Raw genomic sequence first — 13,403 nt, 5'->3', positions numbered from 1 at the left:
GTAATTTTCTATTGAGATTCTTAATAAATTATAAATAAAATAAAATAAAATAAAACACTCACTGGAAAAAAATAACACACTTACTGATTTTTTTCAAACATTTTCTTTTCTCACAGTAGTTTGTTGTTCCTAAAAAGGACACAGACAATATGGAATCAAGTTTTTTTCCCATATCCATTACTTCCTGAAATGAAAGGAGTTCATGTTAAAACAATAAAAAAATATATACAGTGAAAAGAACTTAAAATAATTGGGTTTAATATTCAAGATAATTCATGCCCTTACAGTAAAAATACACTTGGTTAATGTTTTTTGGCAGGATTTATATTTTTGGCTTTCAACAACTATCAATTGTCGCCTAGTCGCCTAGTGACTACAGGCCTATAGCACTGACCTCCCATGTTATGAAGGTCATGGAGCGGCTGGTGCTGTCACATCTCAGACCCCTGGTGAGCCCTTTCCAAGACCCACTGCAGTTTGCATACCAACCCAAGGCGGGAGTGGAGGATGCACTGCTATACCTGCTGCAGAGAGCATACTCCTCCCTGGAAAAGCCTAACACCACAGTGAGGATCATGTTCTTTGACTTTTCTTCAGCCTTCAATACCATCCAGCCGAGACTGATGAGGGAGAAGTTAGAGAAGATGCAGGTGGATGCCCCCCTGGTCTCATGGATTGAGGACTACCTGACAGGCCGACCTCAGTTTGTGAGACTGCAGAGCTGTGTGTCTGACACCCTGACAAGCAACACTGGAGCCCCTCAGGGAACCGTGCTGTCCCCCTTCCTATTCACCACATACACAGCTGACTTCCAGTACCACTCTGAGCTCTGTCACCTCCAGAAGTACTCTGATGACACAGCTGTAGTCGGGTGTGTGAAAGATGGATGGGAGGAGGAGTACAGGAGCCTCGTGGAGCGCTTCGTCAGGTGGTCTGGGGAAAATTACCTGCAGCTAAATGTGGCCAAGACTAAAGAGATGGTGATAGATTTTAGCAGGAGAAAGTCTTCGCCTCCCCCAGTCTGTATCGGTGGGACGGATGTGGAAGTTGTCTCGTCCTACAAGTTCCTGGGAGTACATCTAGACGATAAACTGGACTGGTCCACAAACACCGAGGCCGTCTACAAGAAGGGCACGAGCAGACTTTACTTCCTGAGGAGACTCAGGTCCTTCAATGTTTGCAGCAGGATGCTCTACATGTTCTACCAGTCTGTCATGGCAAGCACCATCTTCTTTGCTGCAGTGTGCTGGGGTGCTGGCATCAAAGCAAAGGACGCCAACAGACTGAATAAACTCATTAGGAAAGCAGGGTCTGTCATTGGCCTCAAGCCTGCCAAGCTGGAAGAGGTGGTTGGGGACAGACTACTGGCTAAACTGGGGACCATCATGGACAATCCTTCCCATCCCCTCTTCAGGGAGGTGGACAACCTGAGAAGCAGTTTCAGTGGCAGGATCATACACCCTCGCTGTGCCAGAGAACGATACAGGAAGTCATTCCTGCCATCAGCCATTAGACTCCACAACTCATCTGGCAGACTCGGATGTACATGAAAATTCTAGTTTCTAGTCACAGACTACACTTTTCAAATTGTATTTTACTCAATTTTTGTCCTGTTCTACTCTCTGTATTTTTTGTGTCTGTGTTTGTCTTTACCCCCCCCCCTCCCCCCCTTTTCCTTAGTGCTGCTACTGCAACTAAATTTCCCTTCGGGGATTAATAAAGTTCTTCTTGAATCTTGAATCTTGAATATTACTTTATTTAAGTATAAAAATAACATTCAGTTTGGACTGATTTACAAAGACAAAAATATTCATTCTTAGTTACCAATTTAATTATTTTAGAAATTTGTGTTTTAAATTAATGCAGTTTTTTGAAGAGCCTATTTTTTTGTTTTTTAAAAATGACTTTAACATTTAAAAATGTTTTGCAGATCCCTCCAAACATAGGAAAGGAGCAAAGCTATTGTTAGATTATATAAGTAAAGTAATAGGCCTGCTGTTGCATTTTGATTCATATGTCTACTACTTGGTCTTTGTTTCAGTGTTTTATTTTCGGGAGACTAGTTGCATTATGAGTGATAAAATGTATTGTCACTTTGAATATTTCAATAAAGATAAGAAGAAAAAAAGTCCTCTTTTTCCTGATTTTTTTTTAACTTCCGCTATGTGAATGTCGTCATCACCTACTCGCTTTGTGGTTGGACCAAAGTCAGAAGGCATTTTCCGCGGTTTCGTCTTGTGGCGGGAGTTGTCTACAGCCTGCTCGCATTGAGGAGGCAGCTTGTGCTGGTATTTACTTCACACTAATGTATTCGCTTTGTTTTCTTATTTTAACAACCCATTAAAGATGGACTCTGCAGTTGGGTCGGATTAGACAGCGGATTTACTGTATTGTGTTTACATAAGCCTCGCTAGCTTTGTTTTAGCTTAGGAAAAGAGAGAAACTGCTTCACGAATGATACTTTCTGTTATTGCTCCTAAAATTGAGTTAATGACATTGTTGAGCACATTAAGTTTGCGAAAATGTTCAGTACATGTTTATTTAGGATGAGGAAAAGGGCTGTCTGTCTTCGGAGCTTAGACGTTAACTAATGCTAACTGCGTGCGCTCGTGCGTGTTTGTTATGCAAAGCTACTGCAGCTGCAGCTTCTGACTTCACTGGAGGCTTTGAGGTTTGCTAACTTGGCCCAAATTCAACAAGGCTGCTCCTGCCAAACTCCATTGTCATTGCTTGCAGTAATGTCAGTTGGAAGTTTTGAACGTGAAGTTACCCGAGAAAACGTGTCTTCTTTCTTTCTTTTTTATATTTAGCATAATTTTTCTTTTTTTTTTTTTGGCACAGAGTGGAAATACTACTGTAATCAACTCAGGATCCACATGTTCCCATTTCAACAATAAATACTGATTTATTTTTCAGTTTTCCACTCCAAAGCCAGTGTTGTTTTATTGAAAAAAAGAATTTCTGATATAAGTAAGTTAAAAGGGATACTTGTATTAATACTCTTCAGTAAAGCCTTTTTTTTATTTTTAGATTTATTTTATTATGTCAATTATATTCTTTGCTTTCTCTTTTTGGAAAAACGGACAGACATGGCTTTTAATAAAAGGAACGGCGGCCCGCCTTTTGGTGGATTATCCCAGGCCAAACGGGGTAAAATGTCCGGGGAGTGGGAAGACAGCCCTTCCCAGTTTGAAGAGGAACTGTTGATGCTTGAAGAGGCAGAGATGGAGTTGGAGGAAATGGAGAGTCAGGCAGGACATGATGTCATTCCAGTGGGTGAGTTTTCACAACCATTAATGTCTTGTTTCAAATTTTTTCTGCATTACTTTACTAAAACTTAACAGACACATCAGCAAAGGCATGCAGACTTTGCAAAGCCCCATTTTCCCCCAAAATGTTGAAAAGTTTTACATCAAGATCGTAGACTTTCCGGTACATCTGGTTCATCAGTCATGGCTTTAATCTGTACCTAAACATGTAAACTATGCTCCAGAAAAAATGTTATATGTTGGTCTATTAACTTACAGCACCCCCAAAAAATAAGCAATTTTTGATGCTGAAGCTATTTATCTCATGATTTTATTTTTAATTTTTATTTCAGGTGACCTTTTTTCAGCCGACCTTAACCCTCGCTGGCCACGGCCTCACGCCCCCACGCTGAACCCATCTTCAGAAACTTTGGTGTTCCAGCAGATTGATCTTGATCACTATCTAGGTAATTACTAAGAAATAATCAGTTGGTTACACCACTTTGAGTATATAAACTAAAACGATGCAGGTAAAGTTTGGGGTTGAAATGCTGTAAAATGGGAGTATCTGTCATAAAAGGATCTGTTGTGAGTACATTTTGTCTCTTCAGGTGCATCGGTGGCAGGAATGCCTGGCCAGTTGCAAGAAAAAGTACCAATCATTAGGATGTTTGGCGTGACCGACAATGGCAACAGTGTGTGCTGCCATGTTCATGGGTTTGCACCTTACTTCTATGTTCCTGCACCAAATGGTAAGTCCCTAACTATGCCTTTTTTCTACTGAAGATGGTCTTAAACTAGTTTCTCTGTTCCAGAAGGGCACATCTATCAAACATCCCATTGAAAAATCTTTTATTGAAAGACCAACTCTTATCAAAACATTTATTTTTGCTGTTTCACATGTTTTTGTGGTATTTTTCTGATGAGGGAGGACATATATACACCAAAGGAAGCTTAAAATTGCATTTCTGAGTATTTCTTTATTTAAATTGTTGTGATTTAGGTGTAAATGTTGCAAAATGTTTGTTGCACCTGTATTGTTAGGTTGGGCGGTGTGAGGGGCTGTAAGCTAGTGGGAGAGCATGTGAATACTGGTAGATAAATCGGTTATGGGTGATGGAAGGGGGGGCCGGCCTAGTCCGCGCCAATATTTCCACCTATAACTTAGGCAAATTTCTAATAAACTAATGCTACTCTGCAAAAATTATCTCCCAAAAAATTAAACAGATTTATTTATTTTGTCCGAAAACCGCATAATCATAATTAATGGACCACTGGGAATGGTAAAAATGTGATTGGGTAGACAAACTAACGTCCTGTGTTCATACTTTTCTCCATTTCCTATGAAAGGGTTCAAATCTGAATTTTTGGGTGAGTTTAAGAGAGAACTGAACTCTGCTGTCCTGAAAGACATGCGCTCCAATAAAGACAACATTTCGGTCACGGTGTTGGCTGTGGACATCACCCGAAAAGAGAGTGAGTATAAGTTACGGGCGCAGTCCTAATTCTTTTCCTTTTATAGGAAACCGACAGTTTCTTCAGTGTTCGATGCTATAAAATCACAGAGACTTTTTTTTCTTGTTTTCTCCTTTAAGACATGTATGGTTACCACGGGCAACAGAGTATGGATTTCCTGAGGATCACCATGGCGATGCCTCGTCTCATTGCGCCTGCAAAGAGACTTCTGGAGCAGGGCTTTAAATTTGGACATTTTCCCATCCAGGGATACCAATCCTTCGAAGCCAACATAGACTTTGAAATCAGGTGTGTGTCCTCCCCAAAAACGGTCACATTTTTTAACCATAAACCATAAAATATTTGCTCCAATTTTAACGCTACCTGAGGACATTTTTAAAAATCGCTAACTCCAAGTTTGAGAGTGTTGCCATGGAACGTCACACTATAAAGCATTCATGTGTTCTCAGGTTTATGGTGGACAGCAATGTGGTTGGATGCTGCTGGATTGAACTCCCTAAAGACAAATGGAGGTTGAGGGAAGAGAGGAGCACAAGCACAGGAGAAGTGGACTCTCAGACTCCAGTCAAAGTTAGTCTTATTTATGCTAATTCACATTTTTTGAAAAGAAAAGAATCAACTTTTCTTTTCAAATTGCTGAGGGATGCTTTTGTACGTCTTTCCGTTTGTCCCATAGGTGTCTCTGTGTCAGTATGAAGTGGATGTCGCCTGGACAGATTTGATAAGTCACCCAGCAGAAGGGGAATGGCAGAGGATTGCACCACTTCGAGTCCTCAGTTTTGACATAGAATGTGCTGGAAGGAAAGGTAGGTTTCCTCATTTGATTTTAAATCACGGCTTACTTACTGAAAATCTCACAACTCTGGTCTTTGTGTTCAGGGATCTTTCCTGAACCGGATAAAGATCCCGTGATTCAGATAGCATCTATGGTGCAGCGGCAGGGTGAGACGGAGCCGTTTATTCGCACCGTGTTCACTCTTCAGTCCTGCACTAGCATCGTCGGCTCCCAGATCCTGTGCTTCACTCAGGAGAAGCAGCTTCTTCAGGTAGACACTTGCATCCCAGAGAAGTGGAATATTCTGGAACAGTTTTTCAATTCTGGATGTTTTCTGTTTGATCAGAGCTGGGCTGAATTTTTGCGGACGGTGGACCCAGATATCATAACTGGATACAACATCCAGAACTTCGACTTTCCGTATCTTATCAACAGGGCAGCAGCTCTGAAGGTTTGGTGAAGCCACTTTTACTTCGTCAAATTCAAAAGTCAAAAAGTGTCTTCCGGTTTAGGTAGCTTTGAAGAGATTCCTGCTTTCCCAGGTCCTCAAATTTTAATTTTCTCTTCTGTTCAGGTGACTTACTTTCCATACTTGGGCCGAGTGCGAAACATGAAGTCAGTTCTGAAGGAGTCGAACTTCCAGAGCAAACAGATGGGCCGCAGAGAGAACAAGACCATCAACATGGAAGGCCGAGTTCAGTTCGATCTGTTACAGGTCAGCAGGGCTGCAGCTATCCATTCTTTTTGTAATCGATTAATCTAGCACTTAATCGATCGATTAATCGAGTAATCGGATAAAACGATTTGTGTGTGTTTTTGAACAACCAAAACAAATAATGCATAACAAAAATGATGTGGCTGTAAAATGAACAAGCATTTGGCTTTTATTTCTCAACCGAGGTATTTATTTCCAAGTCCAAAAGTTTGGCTCCAAAAGTTAAGTGCCAAGTTGGCATTGCCAACAATTATAGAACAATGTACAGTTAAGTGAACTTACTGTAACATGTATAACATGTATTGTAAAACTAATATGAATATAAACTTAGTTTTTTGTCTTCTTAATACACAACATTACAAAAAAAGGATTGCACCTTCTGCAAATTTAGTTTAGTTAACCTGGGAACAAAAAATGAATATAAAATATCAAGCCAAGCAGGTACACAATGTATAAAATGTATAAAAAATTATGTAAATAAAACAATTATAAACAATTATAAATAATAAGCTGTAGTCTCAAAACAAACATCAAAATGTACGTGTTTGTGCGTGTGTGTATGTGCGTGCGTGTGTGTGTGTGTGAAGGGGTTCTTTTTTTTAGGCTATACTCTCTTGCAATTGAACGTGATAGTTACGTTTACTACTTTAAAACGTCATCAAAGTTAAACATCATATCTAGTCAAACCGCATCACGACATCGCTACAAATGCACTATGAGATTCAAATCAGCGAACATCAATAGGCTTAGACTACGTTAATTTACCTTGTTGGTCGGTGAATAGCATAGAGTGGATGTCTTCTGTTCAGATGCTGAATCATGGAAGATGTGCTGTTGTGGTATGCCAGCTCTATTTTGCCGTGACATCTCACGTTTTCTGCCGTTTATTTATAGATCTATTCTCCGCCATCGCGCCAACTAAATTCAAAAGGTCCGTGTGAATAAACGGTCCGTGTGACGCAATTAAATCCCTGCGCCGAGCGTATGGTGTGCGTGATAGGATTTTAACGAGGCTTGGAGGCAGAGTTTTTGCCTCGAGGAATTTTTGTAATCGAGTAACTCGAGGAATCGTTTCAGCCCTACAGGTCAGCAGTTAAAGTAAACACTGCCTACTTTTGTGGTCACTTTAAAGGTAGTATTTACTGGTCTTTCTTTCAGGTTCTCCTTAGAGATTACAAGTTGCGTTCCTACACTCTAAATGCTGTGAGTTTCCATTTTCTGCAAGAACAGAAGGAGGATGTGCAGCACTCCATCATCTCTGATCTGCAGGTAAAATGCACACCCTGTTTACATCTTCAACTTTATGACATTGTCTTTAGGTGCTACATATCTCTGCACTAAGTCTGGACATTGAAAAACATGAACTGCTCCTCTATCCTTTCTTCGACCCCAGAATGGAAACGAGCAAACGCGGCGCCGTCTGGCAGTCTACTGCCTGAAAGACGCGTACCTCCCGCTGCGCCTCCTGCAGAAGCTGATGTGTGTGATCAACTACATGGAGATGGCCAGAGTGACGGGTGTGCCGCTCAGTTACCTGCTCTCCAGAGGGCAGCAGATCAAAGTCGTCTCTCAGCTGCTGCGACAAGTAAGACAGACCGCCATGGTGGCTTTGCACTTGCTGAAATGGACTTTGAAGCTAACCGCTTGTCTGTGTGAAGGCCATGAAACAGAATCTGGTCATGCCTGTGGTGAAGACCGAAGGAGGAGAGGACTACACTGGAGCAACTGTCATCGAACCAGAAAAAGGGTAAGAACTTGATCTTATCTCCCTTTTTTTTCTAATTTCTGCCTTTTTTGTTTAAAAATAAATTTTATTTTAATGGACGTATTGTTAATTTTTTCTTAATTAGCAGAAATCTGTTTTGTTGTTCAAACGGCTAAAATAAAGCAAGTTGTTCTTAAAAATAATTTCAAATGTGTTTTTTTCTTCTTCAAAAAAGATTTTATTTCTCAGATTTTATTCTTGGATTTCAAAATATAGGTTTGTAGATCACACAGTTGGGCTAAACTGGCCCCACTGGACCCATTAGGTTCCCCAACAGAAACATGTTCTGGAACCACCTCTTCATCCGTGTGCTCATTTCAAACTGATCTATGTTGTTTGTTTTTTTGGTGTAGATACTACAGCGTCCCCATCACCACCCTGGACTTCTCCTCCTTGTATCCGTCCATCATGATGGCTCATAACCTTTGCTACACCACCCTGCTGCAGAAAGGATCCGTAGAGCGACTGCAGTAGGCACCTCTCTTTGTGTTTCGATGATAAAGAATCAGCTTTCATCAACAAAGTCATTTAGATCAGTGGTCCACAACCGTTTTCAGGCCACGGACTGGTTTGATGTCGGACAGTACTTACACAGTACTTACTCTAGATTTTGTGTAGGAAACATTCAGATGTGAAATAGATGTTCCTTTAACCCAAAACTGTCAGAGTGGAAGCTAAAAAAATCAGACACCAACTTAAGGCTCATCTAACTTTGAAGGATGAATAAGAAAAAAGGCACTAAAACTGGTATTTTCTTAATGTAATAATAAGCGTGAGTCCATCGTTGGAGCAACTTTTTAGCTACATCCTCGTAACAAGAGGGAGTCTGTATTATAATAATAATAATTATTATTATTATTATTATTATTATAGTGAATGGGAACAACTGTCGCAGCAAATCTATATTTGGAGTAAATAGTTGTTGTGGATTTTGTCTGTTAAATGCAACTTTCTTTTATTTTGAAGTCAAAGATTTTTCTTCTGTTTCCTCACTGGCTTTTTTTTTTTTTTTTCCAGAAAGAAACTTTCTAAATACGTTTGTTTTCGTCAACTTTGCTAGCTTGGGAGGTTTCAATTTAGCGGCCGGTGCAACTGTTTTAAGAAAGTAGTGAATGTATTTTCATCATGTAACCGAGCAACTCAACATGTGCCAAGAATGTCGTTTTTCAAAATAAAAGTTCAGAATCGGATGATAAATTAAAAAGGATCAAATGTTGGTTTATGTTCCAACACAACCAACATTTTTGGCGTGTCCCACAGACGGGTACTTGTCCATCGCCTGGTGGTTAGTGACCACTGATTTAGATGATTAACACTGGAGACATTTTATTTCTTTGTTTGGGGAAATAAACATGGTTTCCAAAAGCTTTGTTTCTGACTTTAATGACTGTGTTTGCAGGTTGTCATCTGAGGATTTCATCAAGACCCCAACAGGTGACCAATTTGTGAAAAGTTCTGTGAGGAAGGGACTTCTTCCGGAAATCCTGGAGAACCTGCTGTCTGCCAGAAAGAGGTTGGGTTTACAGAAAGTAAAAATCCACACCAAACACATGAGCCATGTTGGGTCTTCATCGTGATTTTCCAATGTGTCCGCAGGGCCAAAGCAGAGTTAAAGAAGGAAACCGACCCTTTTAAGAAGCAGGTGCTGGATGGCCGACAGCTGGCCCTAAAAATCAGTGCCAACTCTGTTTATGGCTTCACAGGGGCTCAGGTGGGCAAACTGCCCTGCTTAGAAATCTCACAGGTGAGCACTTTAGTGTAGATGACCAGGTAGCGCTAAAGAATTTTATTTTGACAGGTCAAATGCAGTTTCTCCGATGGTCCTTCCACATGTGTCTCTGTCAGTCGGTGGGCTGCCCCAGTTTAGGTTTTTGTGTGGTGTGCACAAATGTAGAGCATGAAAGGTTCACACAAAACTTAAAGGGAAAATATGTTGCAAAAGGAAACCACAAAGCAGCTGAAACAGTTGGGGCGAAATTTAAAAGTATTGTTGTTTATCTGATTGTCGTAAGGTAAAATACATTTATTCTTAACTTATGATCTTGGTTATTTACTTAACGGTTGCTCTCAAAGAAAGCCATTGTTTTGTCGCTCTTGTATGAATTCTTGACTCTTCAGTCAAGATAAATCTGTCGATTCATCAGTTAATGGATTCTGTTTTGTGTCCAGAGCGTCACCGGATTTGGAAGGCAAATGATCGAACGAACTAAACAGCTCGTCGAGTCCAAATACACCATTTCTAATGGTTATCAAGCTGATGCCAAGGTGAGGAATGTGTGGCTGAACCAGCTCGACTTCCCCATGTACCAGATCTTTTTTAATGCAAGTCAAACCTCCTAACATGCTTTAATTTTGAACGCTCAGGTGATTTACGGAGACACAGACTCCGTCATGGTCAAGCTCGGAGTCGCAACGGTCAAGGAGGCCATGGAAATCGGGAGGGAAGCGGCTGAGTGGGTCTCCTCCCACTTTACACCCCCCATCAAACTGGAGTTTGAGAAGGTGACGTTTCATTCCAGGCATGGTTTTATGAATGTTTATCTTTTCCATACATCTATGTGGACGTCCCATTTTGATTGCAGTCATGCAGATTTTAGTTTTCTTCTTTAGATACATATTGATCTACTCTAAATATTTTAGATTAAATAGATTTCTTTAAATAGATTCCACCCTGATTATGGGTTTCAAACTTGCATTTGAATGTTTTTTGCTGAATATTACAGCATTGGGAAATTGCTGTAATAATAATTATAATAATAATTGCTGGATCTTGTCCAAAGCTGACCAGGTTTTCTTGCAGTTCTCATCTTCCCATTCATAACATTTGCAAAATTATTGTTCCCATCGCAAACTGAATGCATTTCAATCTGCCTTCCATTCATTTGATATTGTTTGTAGATATTTTCATCAGTATGTTGTTTTGTATAACCTTTTTGGAAACTCTTGGGAATATATTTAAGGTGTAGTAGCAGCCTAGAAGACTTTTCTTTTGAATGTTCTCACAGGTTTACTACCCGTACCTGCTGATCAATAAGAAGCGCTACGCAGGACTCTATTTCTCCTCAAGCGCGGACACGCATGACAAGATGGACTGCAAAGGCATCGAGACGGTCCGCAGAGACAACTGTCCTCTGGTGGCCAACCTAATCAACACCTGTCTGCAGAAGATCCTGATCGACAGGTACACACCTGCTTCCATCTCTTAACTGCTGGAAATACTCGGAATGTTAAGCTCATGACATGCAGTGAATGCCAGATTCTTTGTATTTGACTGAAATCTGTGGTTTTGTTGTCTTTAGAGACCCTCAAGGTGCTGTTGATCATGCCAAAGAAGTCATTTCTGACCTGCTCTGCAATCGTATTGACATCAGCCAGCTGGTCATCACCAAAGAGCTGACGCGCACGGCTCAGGAGTACGCCGGCAAACAAGCCCACGTGGAGCTGGCAGAAAGGTCTTCCTCTCAATCCGTTTCTAACATTTCCTTGTGGCATTTTTCTTATGGGGGACATATTTGAAGAGAATGAAGCCTAAAACCACATTTTTGAGTATTTCTTTATTCAGATCGATGTGAATAAGGAGTATTTGTTGTGTAAAAAATACACAACAAATACTCCTAGGCCACAACCTCCCTGCTTCGCTTCATTCCAAATACATCCACTTGCAGACGATTAGACCCGCATACGTTTTCTCACAATTTATAATGAACTACTGCCGCTCTGGAGAAACTATGTCTGAGAAGAAAAAAAAACTATGTCTGAAAAAATTACACAGGACTTTGGATTTTGGCTAAAAACGCCATAACCATACTTGAAAGAGCACTGGAAACGCTCAGAGTGGGACTTTAATGAATTTTGTCAAATCTCTGAAATTCCCCTTTTAATGTCGATGTTTGACAGAATGAGGAAAAGAGACGCAGGCAGCGCGCCAAACCTGGGAGATCGAGTGCCGTACGTCATCATCAAAGCCGCGAAAGGCGCCGCAGCATACATGAAGTCAGAGGTGCGTGGCGTCTTTGACCTGCAACGTTTTCTTTTCTTTCCCTCTCACTTTTGCCGTAAATAACCATTCCTGATGGCGCTTTAGGACCCGATCTACGTGCTTGAGAACACTATTCCCATCGACACACAGTACTACCTGGAACAGCAGCTGTCCAAACCGCTACTGAGAATATTTGAGCCCATCCTCGGGGAGAGCAAGGCAGAGAGCGTCCTGCTAAGTATCTACACCTTCTCATTACTTAACCTTTATGTGCAAAAAATAGAATGTAATTGACTAATTTCTTTAAGAGGGTGATCACACACGATGCAAAACTGTGCTGACCTCAAAGGTTGGAGGTCTCATGGCGTTTGCGCAGAAGAGAAGCACCTGCATCGGCTGCAAGGCTGTACTGAAGACGGACGGTGAGTCTGCTCTTCTCTTTCAACTGTCTTTGTGGATCTATTTTTTATGCTCTAAATGTGTTTTATTTCAGAGGCTGTGTGTGATTTCTGCAAAAAGAAAGAGTCTGAACTGTACCAGAAAGAGGTAAGGAAACGGATCAAAGTTTTTATGATTAAACTCTGATTCAGATGGTTCATTAATGAAAATTTATGATAAATTATTTCTAAATTTGAGCTTTGTCTCCTTCAAAACTGCTTTATTTTGTAAATGTTATTTCTGTAGATATTGTCTTTACACAAGTAGCATTTGAATGAATTTGTGTCCAACTTTGAAACCCTGCTGTGGGAAATTCCAGATCTTCCACCTGAACACACTGGAGGAGCGCTTCTCCCGCCTGTGGACTCAGTGCCAGCGCTGTCAGGGTTCCCTCCATGAGGATGTGCTCTGCACCAGGTACGCAAACAAACACACTCATTTATACTCCAGCCTGAAGAATTGTGGGTAACCCTGTGCTTTTTACGCAGCCGGGACTGTCCAATATTCTACATGAGGAAAAAGGTCCAGAAAGATCTGGACGATCAAAGCAAGCTGGTGTCTCGCTTTGGATGGTGAGGGAGGAACCAAGCCAGGCCTCGTTTCTGATGCTGTTTTTGTTACCTGTTATGAATGCAGATCGACTATTTTATGTTTTCTAAGATTCATAGTGGTTTCTTTTGTACAATAAACTGTTTTTTTGGATTCTGTTGAAGATTTGTAGTTACTGTATGGAAGCGTATTACTTTTACACAAAAAAACAAAACAGGTGATCTTTATTTTAATTTTCTCATGAACCACAAAAAGTGTTCTAGTTTTCCCGTGTTTATCCGATTTTTTATTTTATTCAAAAGCAAAGAACTACAAAAACAGTCTGGGTACTACATTTGCTCATGAAAACTTTATGACCTGCAATTAAAAGTTGAAATCCATAATGTTTCCATGTCAGACATGACCTGGATCCGTTTTGTCACAACGCCAGTCTGGTTTGTTTTTTCTACTTTATCCAC

At 40.6% G+C, this 13,403-nt stretch overlaps 1 protein-coding gene across 4 annotated transcripts; it reads left to right on the top strand.

Annotated features, from left to right (window-relative positions):
- The first annotated feature begins 2,202 nt into the window (after positions 1–2,202).
- pold1 (DNA polymerase delta 1, catalytic subunit) lies at positions 2,203–13,105 on the top strand. 4 transcript variants are annotated; one of them, XM_011478310.3, is made up of 27 exons: positions 2,203–2,288; positions 3,088–3,276; positions 3,602–3,715; positions 3,860–4,000; positions 4,599–4,724; positions 4,844–5,012; positions 5,174–5,294; positions 5,401–5,530; positions 5,604–5,770; positions 5,846–5,950; positions 6,074–6,214; positions 7,373–7,483; positions 7,608–7,799; positions 7,873–7,961; positions 8,333–8,449; positions 9,379–9,492; positions 9,576–9,723; positions 10,149–10,244; positions 10,344–10,481; positions 10,985–11,160; positions 11,279–11,431; positions 11,877–11,979; positions 12,064–12,196; positions 12,267–12,380; positions 12,452–12,504; positions 12,716–12,813; positions 12,885–12,972. In XM_011478310.3, exons 2-27 carry the CDS (start codon positions 3,090–3,092, stop codon positions 12,970–12,972), a joined length of 3,324 nt encoding a protein of 1,107 aa, XP_011476612.1. In that variant the 5' UTR covers positions 2,203–2,288; positions 3,088–3,089. The 4 variants fall into 4 exon arrangements, with proteins under 4 accessions (XP_011476612.1, XP_011476614.1, XP_023813418.1 ...); XM_011478312.3 differs by having other exon boundaries at positions 2,207–2,288; positions 3,084–3,276; XM_023957650.1 differs by lacking the exon at positions 2,203–2,288 and adding an exon at positions 2,922–2,970.
- The last annotated feature ends 298 nt before the right edge of the window (positions 13,106–13,403 follow it).

Source organism: Oryzias latipes, chromosome 8 (genome assembly GCF_002234675.1).
Source record: "Oryzias latipes chromosome 8, ASM223467v1".
Lineage (NCBI taxonomy): Eukaryota > Metazoa > Chordata > Actinopteri > Beloniformes > Adrianichthyidae > Oryzias > Oryzias latipes.
The sequence above is the reverse complement of the archived record's forward strand: the minus strand, read 5'-3'. Positions and strand labels throughout refer to the sequence as shown.

Bases quoted from the DNA above. Each gene is read 5' to 3' on its own strand.
- pold1 (XM_020705388.1), top strand. From the start codon at position 3,090: ATGGCTTTTAATAAAAGGAACGGCGGCCCGCCTTTTGGTGGATTATCC. The intron at 10,482-10,984 runs GTGACGTTTCAT...ATGTTCTCACAG, and splicing joins TCAAACTGGAGTTTGAGAAG to GTTTACTACCCGTACCTGCT. The intron at 11,161-11,278 runs GTACACACCTGC...TGTTGTCTTTAG, and splicing joins CAGAAGATCCTGATCGACAG to AGACCCTCAAGGTGCTGTTG.